We start from the raw sequence: 24,427 nt of genomic DNA on the forward strand, positions 1-24,427 counted from the left end.
AGCGTCAATTTAAGACTCATCTAAAATAAAAAGAAAAACGGTGAAAAACTGCTTGATTTTTGGGGCTCAATATTCAAAAAAAGCATCTTTGAGGTCACCCCAGCAACTTCAGCAATCGAAGCACTTGGAAGACTAATAAAGCCAGCTTAGGGCCTCTAATGAGACTTAATACCAACTGGGTTCAGGGCATGAAGTCTAATGATGAAGTCACTGATGAAGTCTAACCGTGACGTAGTCCCTAAACTTCTGGAAGTTCAGGTAGAGGCTTCCGTCGCAGATGATTGTGAGTTTGTCTTTGTTAATCTTCTTAATTATGGCCGCCAGTCCGATGGCTGCGAACTTGCCTGCTCGCTTTGTGACTGCCTTACACAGCTGTTGAACGGCAACACAGTCCTGCCTAAAAACAGAAAAAGTGCGTTATTGACTACTGCTTAATATATGTGTAATCGAACTAAACACGTTAATTTTAAACAGCACTTTACAAGGCTTTGAACGCTGTGAACACTAGGAATACAAAATTGATGAAAGCAGCACCACTTAAGAATATACATAACCCACCCTACACACCATGAATTAATATCTCAGAACTTTCGGTAAATTTCAAAATTAACAGAGTGGTAAGCCTCTTATAGAACTGCTCAGCTTCTTTTTTCATTTCTTAAGGCAAAAAGTCGCGAAGCTCAGTGGTCAGAAAAAAACGATCAGAACAAAAATTGGTAAAACAATACATTACATTGCATTGCTACAAACTTGGTTTGATATCAATTAAGAACGATAGCTACCTTGAAACATGGGGAATGTCTAAATCGTAGTGCAAGTGGTAATGAATTCTCTCCAAGTTGGGCGTGTTGTCATGCACAATAGCAGACACATACTTCGTTTCAAAGATGTACTTCTGCTTAAACGTCTCTCCGACCTCCCCATTGAAGAACACATTCTGTTTTGCAAAGTCCAGACACGCGATTCGACAGATCTCTCCTATGTACATACCCGAAATCATCTTCTCGTATATCTGTTTGCCAGGATTCATGGAGTCGACGTCTACTCTCAAATCGTACAGCGTTCTGTAGTCATTAAGACTTCCGTTGTTGCCAAAGGCACCAAACTCCGTGTTAATTACCATCTAAACACTAAGGGTCATTAATTGAAATTCCTTTAAAAATGTAATCAGGCAAACAAAAAAATTATTTTAATGACGACAGTGTTTGATTAAAAAACACTGGCTATGAAAACATTGCCCATTTGAAGTTATGGAAACACAGACACTTCATGCTTACAAACCCTCAGCATGTCTTCATTTCATTACCGAGTCCTGATTTCACAGATGACAAAATTGAAGAACGATAAGATAATATCATTTTATGCCAAAATCCTTTTCATTGAGCTCAAATTTAATCCTGATTTCGCTGCTAGAAGAACAGTTCATCATAGAACTCATTATCAGCTTATGTGAAAAATCGTTTAATTTGGTTCAAACTGAGAAAGCACATCGAAAAATAAAACTTGAGCATGAAAATAAAAAGCAAACCATTCGTGTAACAGCTCAAGAGAGCGAATTGACAAATAATATTAGAGCAGCCTTTAAAAACGCGGAGGTGTGTGCGCGAGTGTGTTGGTACCAACAATACCACCAAGACTAGTAGTCTACAAGTGATTTTATTTGCGTAAACAAGTCTTACATTTTCAACTATGCTTATATATATTCAAACCATGCATTCATTATGAACTGAATATGTAAAAATGGTTAACCTTGAATTTTTATACCTTCATTACAAGCATTAAATACGTTTTTCTACTTTTCTTTGGTGTCATTTTGTCCTTCATGCGATATGAATTGATTTAATGCCACGTATAACATGGTAGACTATGTTCTATATGGATGAAAAATTTTAAGCCGATATAATTCCCGTGCAAAATTCCATCAAGCAATTCTTTTTGTGCAAACATCTTTTGTTCTGCACCACTTGCAACAATTCAAACAGAGAACGCTTTGAAAATTTAAGCTGTACTCAATAAACGCGTACAACTTATTGAATTTCATATAGTCAGTCAAGAAGAAATCATATATAAGGTCGTTTTCGGTATATTCATCATCAATCTCCACCAAAAACAATTAAAAAACCACTTAAAAACGATTAAGATTAAGTAAAGATTTTCTTTACCTGGTTAAATTGCAGAGAATTTTAAACTATTCAGTAAAAAATGTTCAATGAAAATCAATAGAACTCAAGTGGCTGTCACGAAAACTCATACAGAAACTTTTTCAAATTTCTCTCCTTTCGTTACAAACCAATGGGTGGGATGATTTTTTAACTTCAAAAAATTTCACCTTATAACCACGCTTCGTAGTCAAACACTAATTGTTTAAAAGGTTAGAAAAAATTAAGCTAGCCCAAAATTTATTGCTCCGACCGCATTTAGTGGGGAGAAGAACTATATGCTCAAACCGCTTTCTTTTTGTTCAGTCAATTTTGGCCGATCGATATTATCATAGAAGAGAATCGTGAGTGGTATTATTAGAAAGCTCTTCAAGCACAGAAACTGAATTTGAAGACTTTCAATATTTTTCAGAATTTATTAATAAGAATTTATTATTTACGTTCTATTAATAAGAAATCCTATTTTTGGCCAGGTGGTGCCCAATGAACACTCATTTTGTTTTCAGGGAATCATCGACTCAGGGAATCTTCAACTCTGTTTTCTTAACTTTTAATTACTATTGTTTTGCCTGCATTTGTTGCTTTTTTTAGTCGTATGTTTTAGCCCGGTCAATTAAAAATGCAATTGGCAGCCTAAATAGAACTACGCGGACCTTCCAAATCCTTTGACTGCATACCTAAACGTTGAAAAATCGGATTTTTTTAAAAAAAAAACATCGATTTTTAACCGTATTTAAACTTAAATATGTGAACTTATAAGTCTAGGCTACTATTTAGAGGTCCATCATTCACCAAAAAAGATTAGTATATCAGCGTTTTCATCAACTAACTATTCGTTTTATGATCTTGATGCAACGTGTTTTTATACAAATTTTTGTTATTTTTGCATATTTGTTCATAATTATAGTTCTTTTCGAAATCTTGTCAAACTATAACCTTTTTGAAAACTCCAATTGGCAGTGAAATGACTAACTTGAACATCGAAAAAGCGAACTTTTCTATTGAATTTTTGGTTTTTGTCTCTATTTGTTGCCCTTTTTTAGTCATATGATTTATTCTGATTATGTAATGCTTCCATTCGCTTCCAATCATTATTTTTCAGGTATAAGTCAAAGTTTTTTTAGTGCTTTAAGTTAAAAAACCATTGGTTTTAATAGCTCTGATACTACGAGTTGTCTTTAAAATTGAGAGGAGATATCAACTGGCCGTGAAAGGAAAATCAATTCAAAATATACAAATTTTCACCCTGAATCTCTCATTTTTGAAAATGACTTCGACTCCGTTTTTTCGCATTGTTTTAAACTCTGTTTTTTTCGTGGAATTGTTGATATAATTGTTGTTTTGTTGATGAAATGTTGATGTAAGAATTTTTCTGATTAAGTACAGATCTAAACAACGTTTTTGATCATTAAGATTCTATTTGCTTTTAAAATTTGGTATTTTGAACTTTTCCTTTTTGTTTCTTTTTGTCAACTTGAAACATAGTCTGATCAATGAGAGGTCCCCAACTTTCTTGTGATTTAAACTTCAAGCAATCTTTTGGTTTCATGTTACAATCAATGTTTCATATCTTGCACACAATTCGTTTTCTCAAAAATTATGTGATTGTTAATTTTTTATTTCGTTTTGTTGACCTTTAATATATTATTGTATATGACAACTGAATTTCAACAGTGTGAACGTATACAGGTTTACATTTATAAATAAACGGAAAAAATAAGCAAAAACTTAAATGAATAATGCTCAGATGAGAGGTAATGGCGTTAATTGATTCAATAATGCGTTTTCCCAAATTGTTTGTTGTTTTTTCTGTATTTTTTATCCATGGTTTTCATGTCCTGACCTAGGACTTATTTTCAACAAAGACCTAATGATTGAGGACTTAAATAAATCTATCCAGAATTTTTTGTTAAAACCTCCGTGTCTCTGTTACTTTAGAAATTTGGTTTTAAAAACTCGATTATTTTTGAACTTCACCCTTTTTTCTTGTTTTTGTCGAGCGGTTTTCTAGTTTCATTATGGACAGTCTATGTGCTTTGTAGTTGAGGAGAAGTAAAATTGTGTTGTTTAGGTTTTATCTGATGGTATTTCGATTTCGATGTCCTTTTGAAAGTAACGTTTTTCCAAAAATGTTGTATTTGTTTGTTCTGTCAATTGTATTCTCTCGAAGTCTTGTTAATAGCAGGAATCATAACCTCTCGACTGCGGCATGGTATTATATTATTCTCTAAATATGGTATTAAAATATCTCTAATCTCTTCATCTGTTAGACAATAAAGTTAAGAATATGGATAAGGGGATTCTGAACATAAGTACAAACGCACATTACCGAGCCCCATGGTTCTAAATTTAACCTTGATTTATCAATACCATCCATAGGGCCATACAATAAAGACAGCCCGCAGATTGCCGTAAATAACTTTTCAATAGCTGCAATTACTTGAAAAATCTATCCTCATTATTGGGAACATAACCGATTAACGTCGGCCGAATTGCTCCCAAACGACCAACGAGCAGTTGGCTTTGGTGCTACCCAGCTGGGGTTCAGAGGTGCAAGTACTGCCAGGGAGGGTCAACTGATTGAAGGGCCAGGGTTTCGAGGGCCGGACGAGAAGGGGTCCAAACGGCCAGATAAGGGAGGGCGATCTGGGCTGGGGTGGGGGAGGAGCTGAGGGGTCAACCTCTCATGACTAACAAACTCCTTTCACAACATGAAATTGTCGCCTCAAACCTCAAAACAGTTTTGTTGAATCGCATTCTTAGATATTGGTTAGGCGTAAAGCTCTAAGAGAACTTAATGCCGAGCGTTACCTGTTTATCCCATTTTCCCGGAAGAAAGTTTAAATGGGTCAGCCCAACCATCCGTCAAGCAAAAAATCGCAAAAGACCACAAGACTATTATTGATACAAACTTAGTTTGAGAGCAAATAAAACTCTTTCACCTCATATTATAGTTAAAATAGGGTATGTGAAATATTTACAGAACTGGACAGGGGGAATAACGTATCACTAGATGTGATACCGACACAATTCAAACACAAAAGGAGGAAAATATAATCCACTGCACCAGCCACATTGCTCTATCACGTATTGCAAAAACATGTGGATCGAAAAAAAATTAAATAGAAAATTGCAACAACTTAATTGTCCGGAAAACATTAACTATATGCAAATAGGACGGCCATGTTCTCTGCAAATTTTCAGAGACAACCACCAACAGATTTTAAGAAATATCAACAACATTTTAGAGCAATGAACTTGAACATATTAAGTATTAGTATATTGATTAGTTGGTACTGATCACACAACACACCTCAGGTATCAAGGTTTAGGGATGAGCAATTTAATGTTTTTGTTGGCTACAGATGAATTATGATGTTGATTAATCAGACAAGAAAGAAAAGCCATCACACTATTGGTCAATGAAAGATGAATTAATTATTTCAGTTATAGTTTGAGCACAATTTTGTTTCCTCAACACATCACTATTTAGTCAATAGTTAAGAAATCCGTTTCAAAGATTAAAATTTAAGCATGGCCTGTTTGACTACCGATTAATCCAAAATGGTTCCAGATGTAACGCTTTACTTATCACAGTTATTTTTTATAAAACCAAATGAGTTTTAATGGGCTATAATTAAAGCCCAAATGTTGGATAAAACAATACAAAATTTGTTAAAAAATGTAAAAAATGTCAAAATACAGGAAACATCAACAGTTTAAAAATGACATCTTTAAAATAGTTTCATGGATAGAATGTGTATGAGGAAACAATTTAGCTCGACAGAAGAGGCATAGAATGATTAGTCTACACGAGGTTACATACGTGGGGTGTCTAAAAAGAAGGAAAGGATCAACTCTACATTTTACTCTACTAACAAATAAAATATTACGATAGCTTAACATATCATAGTTTGTGTTGAGCTTTGTTTGATTCATTGGGATTTGTACGTATTATAATTTGCATCATTGCCATCTTTCAATTAAGTAAAATTTGTATTCTGAGCCTTCAAATACAAAATTTTAGCTGCAGGTCATACAAAATCAAGAAACCTTTGAAAAATAAAAGCCATTTACAGGTGGAATGTATAAGGTTTTAACTTAACGTAATGAGCACTTACCTATTTATTATTCCTAATTTACGGTTTGGTGCTATCTACTCCTTATCAGAATTTTTTTCAAAAGAAAAACAAATTTTAGAGATTTTTTAAATGACATTGAAGAGAGAGTTTGATAAAAAAAACATACCTGATCACTGTCTTTTGGATCCAAGTTGAGTGTCGAAATATTCTCCAGGTTCTCAATGTAACAAGCATTTGTTCCTGTTCCGTAAATGACACCAATCATGGCATGCTCGTCCTCATACGCGCCAGTACACAGACAACCCACAGTGTCATTTACTATGGCCTCAACACGCACGTGGTTACCTAAGAGAGAAAATTGGGATTGAGGACAAAAACATTCTCACAACGTTCACTAGGTGTTGACAAATTGTTTTTAAAAATTGTGCGATTGAAAAACCAGTAGTTATCAAAAAGATTTAATGAGAAAAAGATTTAACATAAGATTGAAGTTTTTACAATGACAATATCAAGCTGAATTATCTCACTCTACTCCAGAGGTCGACGAATAAAAAGCATACCGTAAACAAAGCCTCCATTGATTCCTATTAAACCCAAAAAATACAAACAAAGCTATTGTGATTGGATTTCTCAGTCAGACCCACTCTAGTTTCTTTATTTCAAAACTAGAGGATGCAAAGAGTAAAAACAATACCAATAAGCATTAAATATGGTAACCAATACTTATTATCACCGTTCTTTATAGCGGACATCAAACACCGGGCATTATCCCTTTTATTTTTGATTTAATTTTCCGATACTGACTATGTTCATTCTAGATTAATTTGCTGAGTAACTGCTGTTTAAACGCTTTTTGAGAGAAGAGTGAAATTGGCCTAGAGATAAAAAACGATTTGACGCAAATGTTGAACATACCCGGCAGATTGCCGGAAAATAGCCGCCGTTGATTCCAATAAGCATGATTGGGATTGAAATAACAGAAGATATTGAAAAAAAAAAGAATTTTGTACAAAAACATTTTTTTAAGTCCGATTTATTTTGATGGCATTTCGTAGTTGAACATACTTCTGTTTTTTAGATAGATGCTACAGGGGCTACTATCAATAACAATAAGCATTAGAGAGAGGTAAATAATACTTATAGGAACGACGTTCAAATAGCGGGCATCTAAAATTGGGCTTTATGGGTTTATCACGTTTCTATTTCTGACTTCAATTTTTTATACTGACTCTGTTCATTCTGAATTGCTTTGCTGAGCAACTGATGTTCAAAATCACTTTTAGCAGAATGAGAGAAGAGAGAAAGTAGCCTAGAGAAGTCAAAAAGATTTCACGCAAAATGTTGAAAAGGCGGCAAAATGAGGTAAAGCAAAACATTTTTTTATTCGACGAAGTAAAAAAACATAGCAGGACAAGTCCTGACGTACAATTCAAAGAATTTTCATTGACTATACCAAATAATTAGACCTAGAATGGACTATGAGTGAATTGAGAAAACCATTTCAAAAAAAATCAGATAAAAAAAATAAGAAAAAAACAAAATCAATATCAAAATGCCGCATGTGAACAAAAAAACCACTAGCGAGAAATGAAAATTTAATTCAAACAAGAAATTAGGCCTAGAGTGAGCTGTGAATGGATTTGGAAAACCATTTAGAAAAAAATCCGATCCAAAAATCGAAAAAAAAACAGTAAAAATCAGAGTGAAATTGCCGCATGTGAACAAAAAACCACTACTGAGAAACCGAATTTTTGTTCAAACACCGTTTTCTCACTCTATTTTAAAATTACAGCAAAAAAAAATTCACGCCGCAAAACCACTCGCTTTTTCGCTCCATTTCCTGTTTCGGCGTGACCAAAATCACTACTCCAATTTGACTTCAAAAATCATGAAAATGTGTGAACAGATCTTAAAAAAAAGACAGCGCCCCAATACAATTCAAATTCTTTGAATTGTAAAAAAAATAGGAGCGCTATAATAGCCGGCTGAGAAGATGAGGGCGGCTATTAAAAACCTGTTAAATCATGTAAAGCGAAAGAAATTTGCCCCACAAAAAACTATAGCAGGACAAGCACTAAAATACGATCTAAAAAATTTACAAAAAAACTTGTGACTCACTGAGCAGATCAGCGGACGCGTTGATCCATATGAGCCAAAAAGTTCATCAAATTTAGAGCAAAGCCAAATAATTGTATTTCAATCGCAGACTTTCAGTTTAAAAGTAATGGAAAACAACATAGAGAATATAACCGACTAACTTCGGTCGAAGTGCTCTCAAACGACAGGCGAGCAGCTGGATTCGTCAGTAGCTAGCCACGGTTTAGTGAGGCTAGCTTTAGCTTAATTGAAGGGGCTTGAGGTGAGTGCAGCAGGGGGTGCAGAGGGGGGGGGGTGTGATGAGGAAAGTGAGGAGGGGGGTCTTTGGCTGCACGGGGCCCGTACGGCCTGAACGATATGCAGGGTTGGGGATTGGCGGGTCAAGTGAGGTTTCTCCAAAACAGTTTCTGTGAATCGCATACTCGGAGCATAGTGAGCTGAAAGGCTCGAAGAGAGCGTAATGCCCGCTGTGCGCTGCCTGTTTATCCCGTTTTTCAGGACAAAAAGTCAAATGGTTCAGACAAAAAATCGGTCAAGGAAAAAATCGCGCTAAAAAGAAGACCAACCGGACCAATATAATTGCTATAGAATTCGTTTGAGAGCAATTTAAAATACTTTTAGGCTCAAAACTTTTTAACTTCCCAGCAACTTTATTATGATAACCACCCAAAAAGACAACTCAAACTACCTCAGCAACGCGATTCTAATGCAATTTAATGACCCTTAGGCTTTCTATGGTAATCGATTCGAAAACTCGAAGCCATGGAGAAAATGTGTAAACATCTTACAAACATTGCCAGAAAATAGCCGCAATAGCTTCGTAGATCTGCAGTCTAAAAAAACAGTAAAAAAGACAGATCAGAATTGAAGTGGTTGTGACGTCATATGGTCGTAACAAAAATCGTGACGACGAAATAAAAAAAAACCAAGAGAAGGCCAATAATAGCCCCAGCTATCGCAGTGCGGCTATTAAAAAATAGACAGCTTGAATACGATCCAAATTCTTTTGATGTGAAAAAAAAACATAGTAGGAAGACTCCGAAATCGATTCGAAGTAACACTTAAGTTACGTCTACTCCATTGTCACTAACCTAACTGAACTATTGAATTCAATACACCATACAACTTTAAAAAAGCATAGAGAACACAAAGAATAAACAACTGTTAACATTTTTTTCAAATGTTTGTCACCAGTTGCGACTCCAAACAGATTATGATCAACAAATCCATTTGGGCGTTGAGTTTTCCATAACTGATATATCAACAAAAAGAGAGAAAAAAGTTACATACCGAGAAGATGACAAGAGAAAGAAGCGAAGAAGCATATATTCATTGTCCCATAATTTTGTACTCCAGAAACCATATAAAATGATATGTTCAGCTAGAACAGTTACTAGTCGTGAAAGAAACTAATCAACAATTAAAACGTGACCTTCATTTATTTCATTAAAAACTAACCTAACAAATATTGAACTGTCCTCCCGTAGTTACAGTACCAAAATATAGTTCAACGCAACCAATAAAACAAAGAAAACGCAAAAAAGAACAGGCAAGAACGGGGTAAACATTAAAGGAAATTAATTTTTTTCGACAAAAACTACTGACGATAACAATCAAATCGGATGAACATAACCAGCAAAAATTCAATCTAACGGCATCCATGAAATATACTTCGATCCAACCAATGAAGGAAAAAAGCACAAAAGGAAATAGGTAAATACGCAGAAACCCTCGAAAAATTACAAAAAAAAAAACACGTCAAACATTGGAGTTCATTAATTGTCTTCGCCAAAACTTTTAATAACAATCGCAATTAAATGAACATAGCTGGCAGATTGCCAGAAAATAGACGCAATAGCTTTGTAGACCCGCAGTCTCAAAGAAAAAACAGTAAAAAAGACGGAGCCAAAAAATTCGTCTCTTCATTGAAGGCTGATATGTTATATTTTGATTAAAAATCTGCATAAATTTTTGCTGCCTCTATTAGCTGCTCTCAAAGAACCTTCATTTAGAGTGACACATACCCATTTGACCTTATCTCGTTGAATTAAAGTAAATAAAAGTCAATTTCAAAGTGAGGAAGTTATTTTTGAGAGTGAGGTGAGTCAAGTGTGACCAAAAATTTAATCATGCGAATGACCAAAAAACTCACTCCACTAAGAGCGAAAAATGACGCCACGCACGCACTTTAGTTTAAATTGCATGAATGAATGAACAAAAAGCAGATTTGAAGTGGTTGTGACGTCATATGGTCGTAAAAAAATTGCGACGAAATAAAAAACATAGCAGGACAAGTCCTGACGTTCAATTCTAGAGAATTTTAATTGAATAAAGAAAAAAACTAGACATACGGGCTATGAATGGAGTGCAGAACCATTTGAAAAAAAAATCGGATTCCACAAATTGAAAAAAAAACAGTAAAAATCAAAGTGAAATTGCCGCTTGTGAACAAAAATTTTTGTTCAAACACTGTTTTCTCACTCTACTTTTAATTAGAGCGGAAAAATTTTACGCCGCAAAGCCATTCGCTTTTTAGCTCCACTTCGGCGTGACCAAAATCACTAATCCAATTTGACTTCAAAAATCATGAAAACGTGTGAACAGATCTTAAAACAGCGCCCCAATACCATTCAAATTCTTTGAATCGTAAAAACCACGAGAAGGCCAATAACAGCCCCAGCTATCGCTGAGCGGCTATTAAAAAGACAGACATAATGACCAAAAGTTTAAGCGGTAGCCAGGAAACGTCTTAAAGCATTTAAAAACACGAGAAAGAGTACAAGAGGGAGAGAGGATTTATATACTCAAATCGGTTTCTTTTTTGTTCAGTCAATTTTGGCCGATTGATATAACCATCGCAGAGAATCGTGAGTGGTATCATTAGAAAGCTCTTCATGAACATTTGATAACTTGGGTATAATTTTGTTCACTTTTAGCGCCATTTTTGCAAAATTTGGTTTCTTTGTATCAAAACCTTTAGTCAAAATTTTTTCTAGACAAAAGAAGGAAAAAATTTAAGATTTTCAAAACGGAGCAGTCATAAAAGCGCTATTTTTAGTCTCATCGGGAGATCTGAAAGATTCGATTTCCATTGGAGAGCACTTTTTTTTAACACATCTTAAAATTTTCGGGTTTTTCTCTCGTCATATAGAGACAAGTATCATTTCCTATCAAGGTTATAATAATGAGAAATCCTATTTGTGGTCAAGTGGGGCCCAATAAACATTCATTTTGTTTTCAGTGAATCATTGCTCATGGTTTTTATGGCTTCGACACTGTTTTCTTGACTTTTAATATACATTTGTGTTTTGCCTGCATTTGTTGCTTGTTTTCTAGTCGTATGTTATAACCTCGTTAATTAAAACATACCCGCCAGATTGCCGGAAAATAGCCGCCGTTGATTCCCATAACTCTATTGGGATTCAAAGAAAAGAAAACATCAACAAAAATTGATTTTTGTATAAAAACATTTTTAAGTGCGATTTATTTTGATGTCATTTCTTAATTGAACATACTTCTGTCTCTCAGTGAGAGGCTACAGGGTCTAGTATCAATGCCAATAAGCATTATAGATAGTAACTAAACACTAAAACTTATGAGAAAAAATTTAAGTACCGGGCATCTAAAAATGGGTTTTATGGGTTTATCCCGTTTCTATTTCTGACTTTTAATTTTTTTTATACTGACTCTCTTCATTTTGAATTGCTTTGCTGAGCAGCTTCTGTTTAAATGGACTTTGAGCAGAATGACAGAAGAGTGAAACTAGCCTAGAGAAGTCAAAAATATCACGCAAAATGTCGAAAAAGCGGCACAATGGGTAAAGCGAAAAAAGTTCGGCGAAGTAAAAAAAAGGAGCGCAATAATAGCCGGCTGAGAAGGAGAGGTCGGCCATTAAAACAATTGTCAGGCAAACTTTGCTCAGCAAAGTTATACAAAAAAACAGATGAATTTCGGTATCAAGATAACAACAAAAATTATGAAGTTCGAAAAACTGAAGAAGCTCTTTCTCTATTTTTAGAGGACAGCAAAAATATGAGACTCTTGTACATGCCACAGTTACTTTGCAAACATCCTCTATGCGGGGCACATGCTACAGGGAGAAGATAGTTCCTGTAAAATGAATTAGCAAACACCTCTGAGCTCAATTGCTTCGTTCAACTTTTGCACAACGTCCTGTCCAATAACTTCTGGGATGTTGAATCCTTTGGTCCAGTTCAGCAGAGTCGCACTTGCTAGACCATTCAGCTCACAAGGGAACGAAAACGTAAAACCTGAAAAAGTAGAATTAAGAATGTGACTTTTCCATGGTCATTCAATTCTGAAGTTGCTTTGTATAAGCATCCGTAAAAAAGTATCGTTTTCTACCCAGTAGAAAATTATTTTTTCATTAGCCTCAAAACCCAAAACCACATTTGAGAGGCAAATTTTACAATTTTTCCGGTGACAACACGTGACAGAGTTTTACTAGGTAAAAAATTAGATTTCAGTAGAACTGTCAGTTTCGCTTCGTCACTGTTGAGCTTAAGATTCATAAAATGTTACCAAGTGGCAGTTCGTAGTCCTGCAATGAGTTCTCGCTGATCACAATTGCAATACACTCGGCCATGTAGTCGAACAATCTGAACCCAGTTCCTTTCATGACTTTCTCCGGAATGTCAAACCACTTGCTTGTGACCTTCAAAGAAAATAAAGAATATATGCTGTCCCATTATAGGAAATTTAACATTTAATGGACATAAAACAGTAATTCTTGATATTTTCTACATAATAACGAACTGCATAATACATTTTGCATCATGGGGGTCCTAAAGGGCACTTGGTGCTCAGCTGCGAAAATTATTAACATACAGATCAAAATAAATTCAATGCCATTTCATTTAAAATACAAAATTGCTCATATTAGAAATTCAACATTTGTTACGAGACCGTTTGCATAGAATAATTGCTTAAAAATCTGGTCCGTTACATTGAATATTTTTTCTTAACTTAACTTGGGCAAATTCAGTTTCTATATAATAACCTCATCATTGTCTGTTCCTTCGCCGAAGTTGACGATAAGAACACGGAATCGTGTTCCTCCCAGATCCAGGGCTACATAACGACCTTGCTCGGAACCATTCGGGAGAGCTCGCACGAATGTCGGAAGCATTCTCAAATCTGACGGCTGGCCTAAAAAATTCATGTCCAGACTTCATCTTTAATCTTTACTTTCAGGCAGGAGCAAAATCTGGAGCGCAGTACTTGCAAAATTCCAGAAACGTGCCAAAGAGTTCACAGTCGAGAAACAAATACCAGCGCATGCCTTCTACGCATATGAATAACTACAGGCGGATGCAGCTCGATATTTACAATGCTTACACAATAGATATCCCAACAAGGGGGCTCGTTCATTTTGCGTGGCACAGAAAATTTCAACATACTTTATGCCTAGCAAAATTTTAATGTTTTGAAAAATTGGTACAATAAAATAAATACTTAACCCTCCATAAACTAACTAAACCAATACATAAACCTCATAACACAATGCAGTAATTCCCTATGCAACTTTTAAATTTACGAGTTGTGTCAAACTACGAGAAGAAAGTATTGCAATTGCATTGAATTTCTTAATTAAGTATGAACATATTAAAGCAGATTTTATTGAGTAAAAAAATTATTCAACCTAAATAGTTGAAAACACTAACTTAGCTAGATTCTCGCAAATTATCATAAACCATAATATAAAGTGCAAATATTCGGGCATAAAGGAAACATACCCGGCAGATTGCCGGAAAATAGCCGCCGTTGATTCCAATAAGCATGATTGAGATTGAAAGAATCGAAGATATTGAAAAAAAAAGATTTTTGTACAAAAACATTTTTTAAGTCCGATTTATTTTGATGGCATTTCTTAGTTGAACATAACGTACTTCTGTTTCTTAGAGAGAGGCTACAGGGTCTACTATCAATTCCAATAAGCATTAGAGATGGTAACTAAGACTTATAGGAACGACGTTCAAATAGCGAGCATCTAAAATTGGGCTTTATGGGTTTATCCCGTTTCTACTTCTGACATCAATTTTTTATACTGAGTCTGTTCATTTTGAATTGCTTTGCTGAGCAACTGATGTTCAAAATTACTTTTAGCAGATTGAGAAAAGAGAGAAACTAGCCTAGAGAAGTCAAAAGATATCACGCAAAATGTTGAAAAAGCGGCAAAATGAGGTAAAGCGAAACATTTTTTTATTCGACGAAGTAAAAAAAATAGGAGCGCTATAATAGCCGGCTGAGAAGATGAGGGAGGCTATTTAAAAATAACACTCGCAGTTTTGAATACTTTTGTTTGACAGACAGATTCAACTTCGCACTCAGAGGCAATTGGTTGGTACCTATCGACGAACTACTCGCACGAACACCCATCGACGAACATACAAAAGACACAGCAAAAAATCATTCTGAGAACATGAAGATTTTGACAACAATTTCAAAGAAAAATAGAGCAACGTACGCGCTGATGCATTTACCTAATTGACGCTTATACTTGTATTTTGCAAGCAAATAAGGAAACCCTTGAAACAGTTGCAAAAACGACCGCAATGGCAAACATAACCGACTAACGTCGCGCAAATGGCTCTCAAACGACTGGCGAGCGGTTGTCTTTGTCAGTAGCTAGTTACGGTTTAGGGAAGCTAGAGTAAGCTTAATTGCGGGAGTGAAGTGGGGGCGGGGGGGGGGTGGGGGTGAAGCAGAGAGGGGGTTGAAGGAGGTCAAACTCTAAGAACCACCCTTCACACCTTGAAATTATGTCTCGGATACACAGTTTCGTTGAATTGCATACTAAGAGTTCAGTAAGGCGAAATGCTCTTAGAGCCCTTTACCTTTTATCCCGTTTTTGAAACAATTTTGAGAAAAGCCAAATGGGTAACTAAGATTGTGGGAGAGCTGGACGAGAAGGGGTCCAAACCACCAGAATGGAGCAGGGGGAATGGGGTCAGGGGGTTATTGGGTGAGGGGGTTATCTGAGTGGGGTCAAAAATTTAATACTAAGAACCACCCCCCTCACACCCTGAAAATGTCTCCTCCGAACAGTTTCGGTGAATTGCATACGTAGAGACCAGTAAAAGTAAGGCTCTAAGAGAGCTGCTCGGCCACTTAATGCCTTCCGAATGTACCTGTCTATTTCATTTTTGAGGACGAAAAGTTAAATGGGTCAGACGAAAAACCGGTCAAGCAAAAAATCGCATAAAAAGATCAGAGGACTAATGTAATTGCTATAAACTTTGTTTGGGAGCAATTAAAAATCGATACTCTACTAGAAAAACAGCTAATGAAAAGATTCCAAACTCTCAGAAAAATTTACAGCACAAAATTATAATAGACGAAATGATGACAAGTGAACAAAATGGACGAAAATATGAGCCGGTTATAATGATCACAACTAATTAATTTTATCTTCATTATAAATAAAAAAGAATTATCTACTATATTCCTTACAAAAATACATAGTAGCCTTCTTCATCCAACAATTCAAAATGTGTCCTATAACTTTATCTCTTGCAGTCACATTTTTAGAGGTGATGTGCAGTTCTTTTTACAGTGCCCATATGTTTTCTGATTACTTGTCTAGCATGACAGCTCACGTCCGTTAAACTGATGTAAACTTTCGACTAAACAGCCTTTCCATTGATAATATCCTGCACCTTATTACCTGAGGAGTGTTCCAGCTCGTTGTTTGATTACTTTTATGCTACACGTTAACATGGCATCTACTCAGCAGCTGCTGGCGTCAATTGGACGGAAAAACATCAAGAGAGTGACTGAGCAAAATGTTCACAGAAAATCAGTCCATACACAATGGCGAGAAACAAGCTTGAAATTTAAGTTACCGACAAGTCAAATGAAATCCTCTGAACTACCACTGAAACTAACCACTGAAACTAACGAAGAACCAAGAATAAGAATTTATGCTGCAACGATAATGCCCAGCCTATCACTTTCCTGAAATCAGGAATATATTTCCAATAAAGCCATTGCGAGAAAGATCATAAAGAAAGCGGCACAAGTTCATTGGTTCATGATGCAAATCCCCAATCTAGGAAGGCAAGCGGAAAAGCAGACTAAAACCTGTCAAATCAAACAATTGGATTAACTATGACATCGAGGACACCATAAAGCAATTCAGAGTTTAGCAGAAGACACCTCAGGCGGCCTACCTTCCTTAAAAATGAAGAGGACAAGAAAACTGATGTACAGAATTTAAGGGAAATATCCAAACGATCCAAAGCAGATACAAACTTCTCAGTCCACATTAGCCATGCCAAAAACCTGCCCTATAAGTTATGAAAACCTCAATACTTCAATTATTGTTCCGACCCCTCTTGAGGGGGGAGGAACTATAAACTCAAATGCTTTTTTTTGTTCAGTCAATTCTGGCCGATCGATATATTCATCGTAGGGAGCTGCGACTGGTATCATTAGAAAGCTTGTCCAGCGTAGAATATGGAATAAATAAGATTTTTTTGATTTTCGTTTTTTACAGGGAGTTATCTAGGTTTAAACATTTGAGAAAATAGATTGAATTCCGTTCATTTTATTCACATTTTCCAGAACTTTTGACTAAAATTTCGTTAATTTTGCTAAAATTTGCTAATTTTTTTTAAAGAAAGTGTTGTTGATTTTTATTTAAAGACAAAAAAATATTGTCTGATATTTTATTTAACTTTTTTGTCAAAAATTTTTGCTAAATATTTCAAAATTTAGACTTTTTCATCAAAAACAGCACGAAATAAGTTTCTTCAGTCCACTTTGATTAAATTTGCAGGAATTACACACCCAAACATCACTAACACAATCTTTGTTAACTCAAAAAGGGGCTATTTCTCCATCAAATTCCGTTGCCAGTGCTGCGTAATTAAAACTTTTCCAATTTTTGCTAACTTTACTCGTTGATTATCAAAAACGCAGCATTTATTTTTGATTTTTTTTGCTAACAAAATATCTATTTCTACATGTTTCCAAAAATTAAATGTTCTTAAGGGACGAAGAGCATTAGCAGAGCTAGTTTTGGACCAATCTTGGACTGTTACAATCGAAAAACAATTCGGATTGTAATCAGTCGGTCTTTTTTATAAAAAAAAATTCGATCTTTTTTATATTTTAATTGAATAACAGAACATTTCAAATAAAAGCTCACTAGTGATAGGTCAAATTCGCTTCCCAATTAGCTCCAAATTATCGCATCTAGTTTATTACTTGAAAGCTTAGAGTCGTTTTGGCTTTTAAAAATGTTTGATTTTTAAATAAATAATGGCTCATTGAAGTTTGCCTCCAATTTTTTCTGAATTTGTTCGACTTGTAGCTTAGTGTCAGCAATGAAAGAATGCTTCTTCTTTCTACTGAATTCAAATTCAAACTTTATTGCGGTTTAACACTTTAAGTCATGGTTTTCTGGCTTTGATACTGTTAGATTTGAAATCTTTTTTATTTTCAGGTATTTGCCCATTTTTCACGTTTTCTTGTTTTGTCACATCATCACGTTATTCAAAGTTCTTATAACACATCATTGGCGTTCAAAATAGCCCAATTGATAATATTAAAAACCTTAAGGATATAGACTCTGGTTTTAACGGCTTCGACAATACCCTCTCGAAGAATTTTATTGAATTTTTAAATTTTTCTTTAACTGTGGTTTTTACTTTGCCTTTTTAGTCGTATGAAATTTCCTGTGCAATGACCCGTTTTCATTGGCTTTTCAAGAAATAGATGGGCCGATATTCTGATATTAGTAGATAGCTGATGGCTTTTATGAATTTTGAAAACAATTGTTTTCCAAAAAAAAAAAAACATTTTTTAACTTCGCAATTTTGTTCCTTTTATTGTCTGTTTGCTACCTAGTCTCGGTAATTACAGACCAAATATGACAATATCATTGTCACGGGAAGTTGTTAAGGAGATTGGTGTTACAAAATCTAATGTTTTATAAAATTCGTTATAACTTTACTGGCTTCGACAGGGGTTTTCACAAAAAAATTAATTTTTGTAAATTAATTTTAGTTAATTAATTTTTGATGTTTGTCAAATTTTACGTTCTTTTTGTAAACATACGATATTTTCTGTTAATTGCAGACCTCAAGGGCTTCCTTTGGATGAATAAAGGCACCTATTTAATTATTAAATTTTGTAATTAAAGGCTTTCATGTCTATGGAAAAAAATTTTTTCGAAAAAAACAAGTAGTACCTTATTTTGCCTTTCTTTCTTTTTGTCTACTTGTTACCTGGTTTCATTAATGAGAGGTCACCAAATCCATTATCAGTGCTCGAAGAAGGTTTCATCGAACAAATTTTGAGGGCCAATGTATGGCTTTACGGCTTCGAAAGCGTTTTCTGGCAAACTTTAACTGTTTTTTGTTTGTTGTCTATTTGTGTTTCTTTTTGTAACCGCATAAAAATTCAATACCGACAGTTCTTAACTCCCATCTTCAGAAACACTGGTAATGGTAAACCTATGGGATATTTAAGTTGATTTCTAATGGTTTCCATTGTTTTCGTAAAAAAAAGCGAATTTTTCAAATTTACTGTTTTTGTTCTTTATTGTCTAATTGTTACCAAGCCTTATTATGGACTGGTCCCATAACTTTTCTGGTGAATTACAAGTTATTTTGTTCAGTTTCAGTTTTTTTGACGCTATTTTAACTTTGTTAAGTTTTGTTTTTTTTTCAAACGGACATAAAATTTTTGATGAAATTAATGTTTGTTGTTGTTGCTTGATTTTGCTGTTCGTCTTGACTTGCTTTCTTGTTATTGGCAATTCTCATGAATCCAATACATCATTTGTTACTCCACTGAGTTATTTGCTTTGGAGGCTATCTTTTCGTTCATACACCAAATGTTTTTTTGAAAAATATTTGAGTTTTTGGGGTTTTCTATCTGTTCCTTATTTGGCAGACAATTATGCAAAAATTGTGGATGAGCGGGGTCGGAACCTTATGTGCGATCGCACATTACCGAGCCTCCTTGTTAGAAAATCTGTTAAAAGAATACTTCGCTGAGCAACTGCTGCTAACATCATTTTGGCCAGAGAAGAGTGAAACTAGCACAGATAAGTCAAAAAGATGTCAAAATGCTGTCCAAAAAGCAATGAACTAAGGTAAAACAAAACAATTTTTTTCACCGAATTCAACAAACATAAGTACAAGCCTTGAACTATAATGCAGAAAGTATCCATCAACTAGACAAAACGCAGAAATAGAATGAGATAGGAAGTAATACGGAAAATCATCTAAAAAATCCGGTCAAAAACAATATAAACGCAAGTAAAATTACCGCATAAGAGAAAACCACTGGCGAGAAAGCAAAATTTTTGTGTCGACGCCTTTCTTTACTATAATTTATAATTGGAGTGATTTCATGGCGCAGAACCACTTCAAATTGATTCCAAAAAACATGAAAATGCGTGAACAGATCTTAAAAACCATAATCGGGTGACTCCGGGATCGACTTTTAGCTTCGCAATACCAGTAAATTTGAAAAAAAATAGGGGATACAAATTATCAGTGAAAATGATAACGAAAATAATTTCTGGGGAACTTTTCACAATTTGCGACCCCAAAAGCCCTAATTATAAAAGATAGTCTGGTAAAATTTAACTGTGTCCAACAAAAGAAGATCAAATTATGGGCAATTATAAGCAACATACATCACAAAAGAGGAGAGAAAACTGAGCAAGTAGAAAAAAATTGGAAGACGAAGCTAAAAAATTAATTAATTTTTTGAAATATTGTCCAAAAATTGCGAGGTCTCAATAACTGTTTTCAACACACTTAAAGAAACAGTTCCATTCTGTTCATTGAGCATCCTCAATACACCTAAATGCGTTGCAAGACGATCCTAACTAAACAATTGAACTTCAAAAAAGCCAAACATTCTACTCTGAAAGCCAAAACTATTCAGCAACTTTCGAAAGCTATTCAAAGCACAAAAATTAGGCACAAAATTGTTTAAATTTAGCCAGTTTTCTTCAACTGCAACAATTTTAAAATAATAGCAAAATTAAAAGCCCCAAAAACTAATTAGAAGCCACATATAAGCTAATGTCAGCCAAAAATATTACCCAGACACTAAAAATTGAATAAGAGTACCAAATCGCTTAAAAAGCGTCTCCGACGTCAAATTCATAAAAATAGCTCAAAATTGCATATATAGCTCTAATATATGATTGAGATGTTCAAAAATCTGCCAATCGTACAGTTAAAACTTAACCAAAAAAATAGTAAAAACTGCTTCGAAAAAGCCGCAAGTAATCAAAAAATTTTAGCAAAATTTTTTTTGCAACTATTTTTCTCGCTTTCTCAAAAACTTGACATGAACAAAAAATCATTTTGACCAATACTCTTTTAATTGTAAGAAATATGGCCGCAATAATAGCCCTCTGAGATGAGCGGCTATGATTAATAATAAAAACAAACAGACAAAATCAAGATTAAATCATCCTCAAACACGTGGCAATTTGCTATTAGAATCAATTCTGCGATCAAAACCAAAGCCAGAGACCATTTTACTTGCCTTTGAGACCTTTGTTCATCTCTTGGATCATCAAGTCTTTAATTTTGTGAGCAGTGCTGCGTAATTAAAACTTTACCAATTTTTGCTTACTTTACTCGTTGATTATCAAAAACGCAGCATTTATTTGATTTTTTTTTGCTACCAAAATATCTATTTCTACATGTTTCAAAAAATTAAATGTTCTTAAGGGACGAAGAGCATTAGCAGAGCTAGTTTTGGACCAATCTTGGACTGTTACAATCGAAAAACAATCCGGATTGTAATCAGTCGGTCCTTTTTTATAAAAAAAATTCGATCTTTTTTATATTTTAATTGAATAACAGAACATTTCAAATAAAAGCTCACTAGTGATAGGTCAAATTCGCTTCCCAATTAGCTCCAAATTATCGCATCTAGTTTATTACTTGAAAGCTTAGAGTCGTTTTGGCTTTTAAAAATTGTTGATTTTTAAATAAATAATGGCTCATTGAAGTTTGCCTCCAATTTTTTCTTAATTTGTTCAACTTTTAGCTTACTGTCAGCAATGAAAGAATGATTCTTCTTTCTACTGAATTCAAATTCAAACTTTATTGCGGTTTAACACTTTAAGTTATGGTTTTCTGGCTTTGATACTGTTAGATTTGACATCTTTTTTACTTTCAGGTATTTGCCCATTTTTCACGTTTTCTTGTTTTGTCACATCATCACGTTATTCACAGTTCTTATATCACATCATTGGCGCTCATCATTGGCGCCCAATTGATAATATTAAAAACCTTAAGGATATAGACTCTGGTTTTAACGGCTTCGACAATACCCTCTCGAAGAATTTTATTGAAATTTTAAATTTTTCTTACTGTGGTTTTTACTTTGCCTTTTTAGTCGTATGAAATTTCCTGTGCAATGACCCGTTTTCATTGGCTTTTCAAGAAATAGATGGGCCGATATTCTGATATTAGTAGATAGCTGATGGCTTTTATGAATTTTGAAAACAATTGTTTTCCAAAAAAAAAAACATTTTTTAACTTCGCAATTTTGTTCCTTTTATTGTCTGTTTGCTACCTAGTCTCGGTAATTACAGACCAAATATGACAATATCATTGTCACGGGAAGTTGTTAAGGAGATTGGTGTTACAAAATCTAATGTTTTATACAATTCGTTATAACTGTACTGGCTTCGACAGGGGTTTTCACAAAAAAATTAATTTTTGTAAATTAATTTTAGTAAATTAATTTTTGATGTTTGTCAAATTTTACGTTCTTTTTGTAAACATACGATATTTTCTGTTAATTGCAGACCTCAAGGGCTTCCTTTGGATGAATAAAGGCACCTAATTAATTATTAAATTTTGTAATTAAAGGCTTTCATGTCTTTGGAAATAATTTTTTTTCGAAAAAAAAAAACAAGTATTACCTTATTTTGCCTTTCTTTCTTTTTGTCTACTTGTTACCTGGTTTCATTAATGAGAGGTCACCAAATCCATTATCAGTGCTCGAAGAAGGTTTCATCGAACAAATTTTGAGGGCCAATGTATGGCTTTACGGCTTCGAAAGCGTTTTCTGGCAAACTTTAACTGTTTTTTGTTTGTTGTCTATTTGTGTTTCTTTTTGTAACCGCATAAAAATTAAATACCGACAGTTCTTAACTCCTATCTTCAGAAACACTGGTAATGGTAAACCTATGGGATATTTAAGTTGATTTCTAATGGTTTCCATTGTTTTCGTAAAAAAAATAAGCGAATTTTTCAAATTTACTGTTTTTGTTCTTTATTGTCTAATTGTTACCAAGCCTTATTATGGACTGGTCCCATAACTTTTCTGGTGAATTACAAGTTATTTTGTTCAGTTTCAGTTTTTTTGACGCTATTTTAACTTTATTAAGTTTTGTTTTTTTTTCAAACGGACATAAAATTTTTGATGAAATTAATGTTTGTTGTTGTTGCTTGATTTTGCTGTTCGTCTTGACTTGCTTTCTTGTTATTGGCAATTCTCATGAATCCAATGCATCATTTGTTACTCCACTGAGTTATTTGCTTTGGAGGCTATCTTTTCGTTCATACACCAAATGTTTTTTTGAAAAATATTTGAGTTTTTGGAGTTTTCTATCTGTTCCTTATTTGGCAGACAATTATGCCAAAATTGTGGATGAGCGGGGTCGGAACCTTATGTGCCATCGCACATTACCGAGCCTCCTTGTTAGAAAATCTGTTAAAAGAATACTTCGCTGAGCAACTGCTGCTAACATCATTTTGGCCAGAGAAGAGTGAAACTAGCACAGAGAAGTCAAAAAGATATCAAAATGCTGTCCAAAAAGCAATGAACTAAGGTAAAACAAAACAATTTTTCTCACCGAATTCAACAAACATAAGTACAAGCCTTGAACTATAATGCAGAAAGTATCCATCAACTAGACAAAACGCAGAATTAGAATGAGATAGGAAGTAATACAGAAAATCATCTAAAAAATCCGGTCAAAAACAATATAAACGCAAGTAAAATTACCGCATAAGAGAAAACCACTAGCGAGAAAGCAAATTTTTGTGTCAACGCTTTTCTTTACTATAATTTATAATTGGAGTGATTTCATGGCGCAGAACCACTTCAAATTGATTCCAAAAAACATGAAAATGCGTGAACAGATCTTAAAAACCATAATCGGGTGACTCCGGGATCGACTTTTAGCTTCGCAATACCAGTAAATTTGAAACAAAAAATGGAGGAAACAAATTATCAGTGAAAATGATAACGAAAATAATTTCTGGGGAACTTTTCACAATTTGCGACTCCAAAAGCCCTAATTATAGAAGATAGTCTGGTAAAATTTAACTGTGTCCAACAAAAGAAGATCAAATTATGGGCAATTATAACCAACATACATCACAAAAGAGGAGAGAAAACTGAGCAAGTAGAAAAAATTGGAAGACGAAGCTAAAAAATTAATTAATTTTTTGAAATATTGTCCAAAAATTGCGAGGTCTCAATAACTGTTTTCAACACACTTAAAGAAACAGTTCCATTCTATTCATTGAGCATCCTCAGGACAAAATGCGTTGGAAGACGACCCTAACTAAACAATTGAACTTCAAAAAGCCAAACATTCTACTCTGAAAGCCAAAACTATTCAGCAACTTTCGAAAGCTATTCAAAGCACAAAAATTAGGCACAAAATTGTTTAAATTTAGCCAGTTTTCTTCAACTGCAACAATTTTAAAATAATAGCAAAATTAAAAGCCCCAAAAACTAATTAGATGCCACATATAAGCTAATGTCAGCCAAAAATATTACCCAGACACTAAAAATTGAATAAGAGTACCAAATCGCTTAAAAAGCGTCTCCGACGGCAAATTCATAAAAATAGCTCAAAATTGCATATAAAGCTCTAATATATGATTGAGATGTTCAAAAATCTGCCAATCGTACAGTTAAAACTTAACCAAAAAAATAGTAAAAACTGCTTCGAAAAAGCCGCAAGTAATCAAAAAATTTTAGCAAAATTTTTTTTGCAACTATTTTTCTCGCTTTCTCAAAAACTTGACATGAACAAAAAATCATTTTGACCAATACTCTTTT

At 34.3% G+C, this 24,427-nt stretch overlaps 2 protein-coding genes across 6 annotated transcripts in view; both read right to left on the reverse strand.

Annotated features, from left to right (window-relative positions):
* The window catches only part of LOC142351221 (metal transporter CNNM4-like), a 520,873-nt gene that overhangs the window by 208,571 nt on the left and 287,875 nt on the right, over positions 1-24,427 (reverse strand). The gene's annotated exons all lie outside the window — the stretch shown is intronic.
* Positions 1-24,427, reverse strand: part of LOC142351222 (hexokinase-4-like) — a 319,567-nt gene that overhangs the window by 7,265 nt on the left and 287,875 nt on the right. For 2 of the 4 annotated variants that reach the window (XM_075403354.1, XM_075403355.1), the window contains exons 3-9: positions 13,359-13,507; positions 12,881-13,013; positions 12,472-12,609; positions 6,408-6,586; positions 5,986-5,994; positions 783-1,123; positions 226-397 (exon numbers count right to left, since the gene is read on the reverse strand). In XM_075403354.1, coding sequence (XP_075259469.1) covers positions 226-397; positions 783-1,123; positions 5,986-5,994; positions 6,408-6,586; positions 12,472-12,609; positions 12,881-13,013; positions 13,359-13,507 — 1,121 coding nt within the window. Of the gene's footprint in view, positions 1-225; positions 398-782; positions 1,124-5,985; positions 5,995-6,407; positions 6,587-12,471; positions 12,610-12,880; positions 13,014-13,358; positions 13,508-20,878; positions 20,923-24,427 lie in introns of those variants that run through there. The other 2 variants (XM_075403357.1, XM_075403356.1) reach the window with 2 other exon arrangements.

Source organism: Convolutriloba macropyga, chromosome 12 (assembly GCF_964194025.1).
Source record: "Convolutriloba macropyga chromosome 12, txConMacr16.3, whole genome shotgun sequence".
Taxonomy (NCBI): domain Eukaryota; kingdom Metazoa; phylum Xenacoelomorpha; order Acoela; family Convolutidae; genus Convolutriloba; species Convolutriloba macropyga.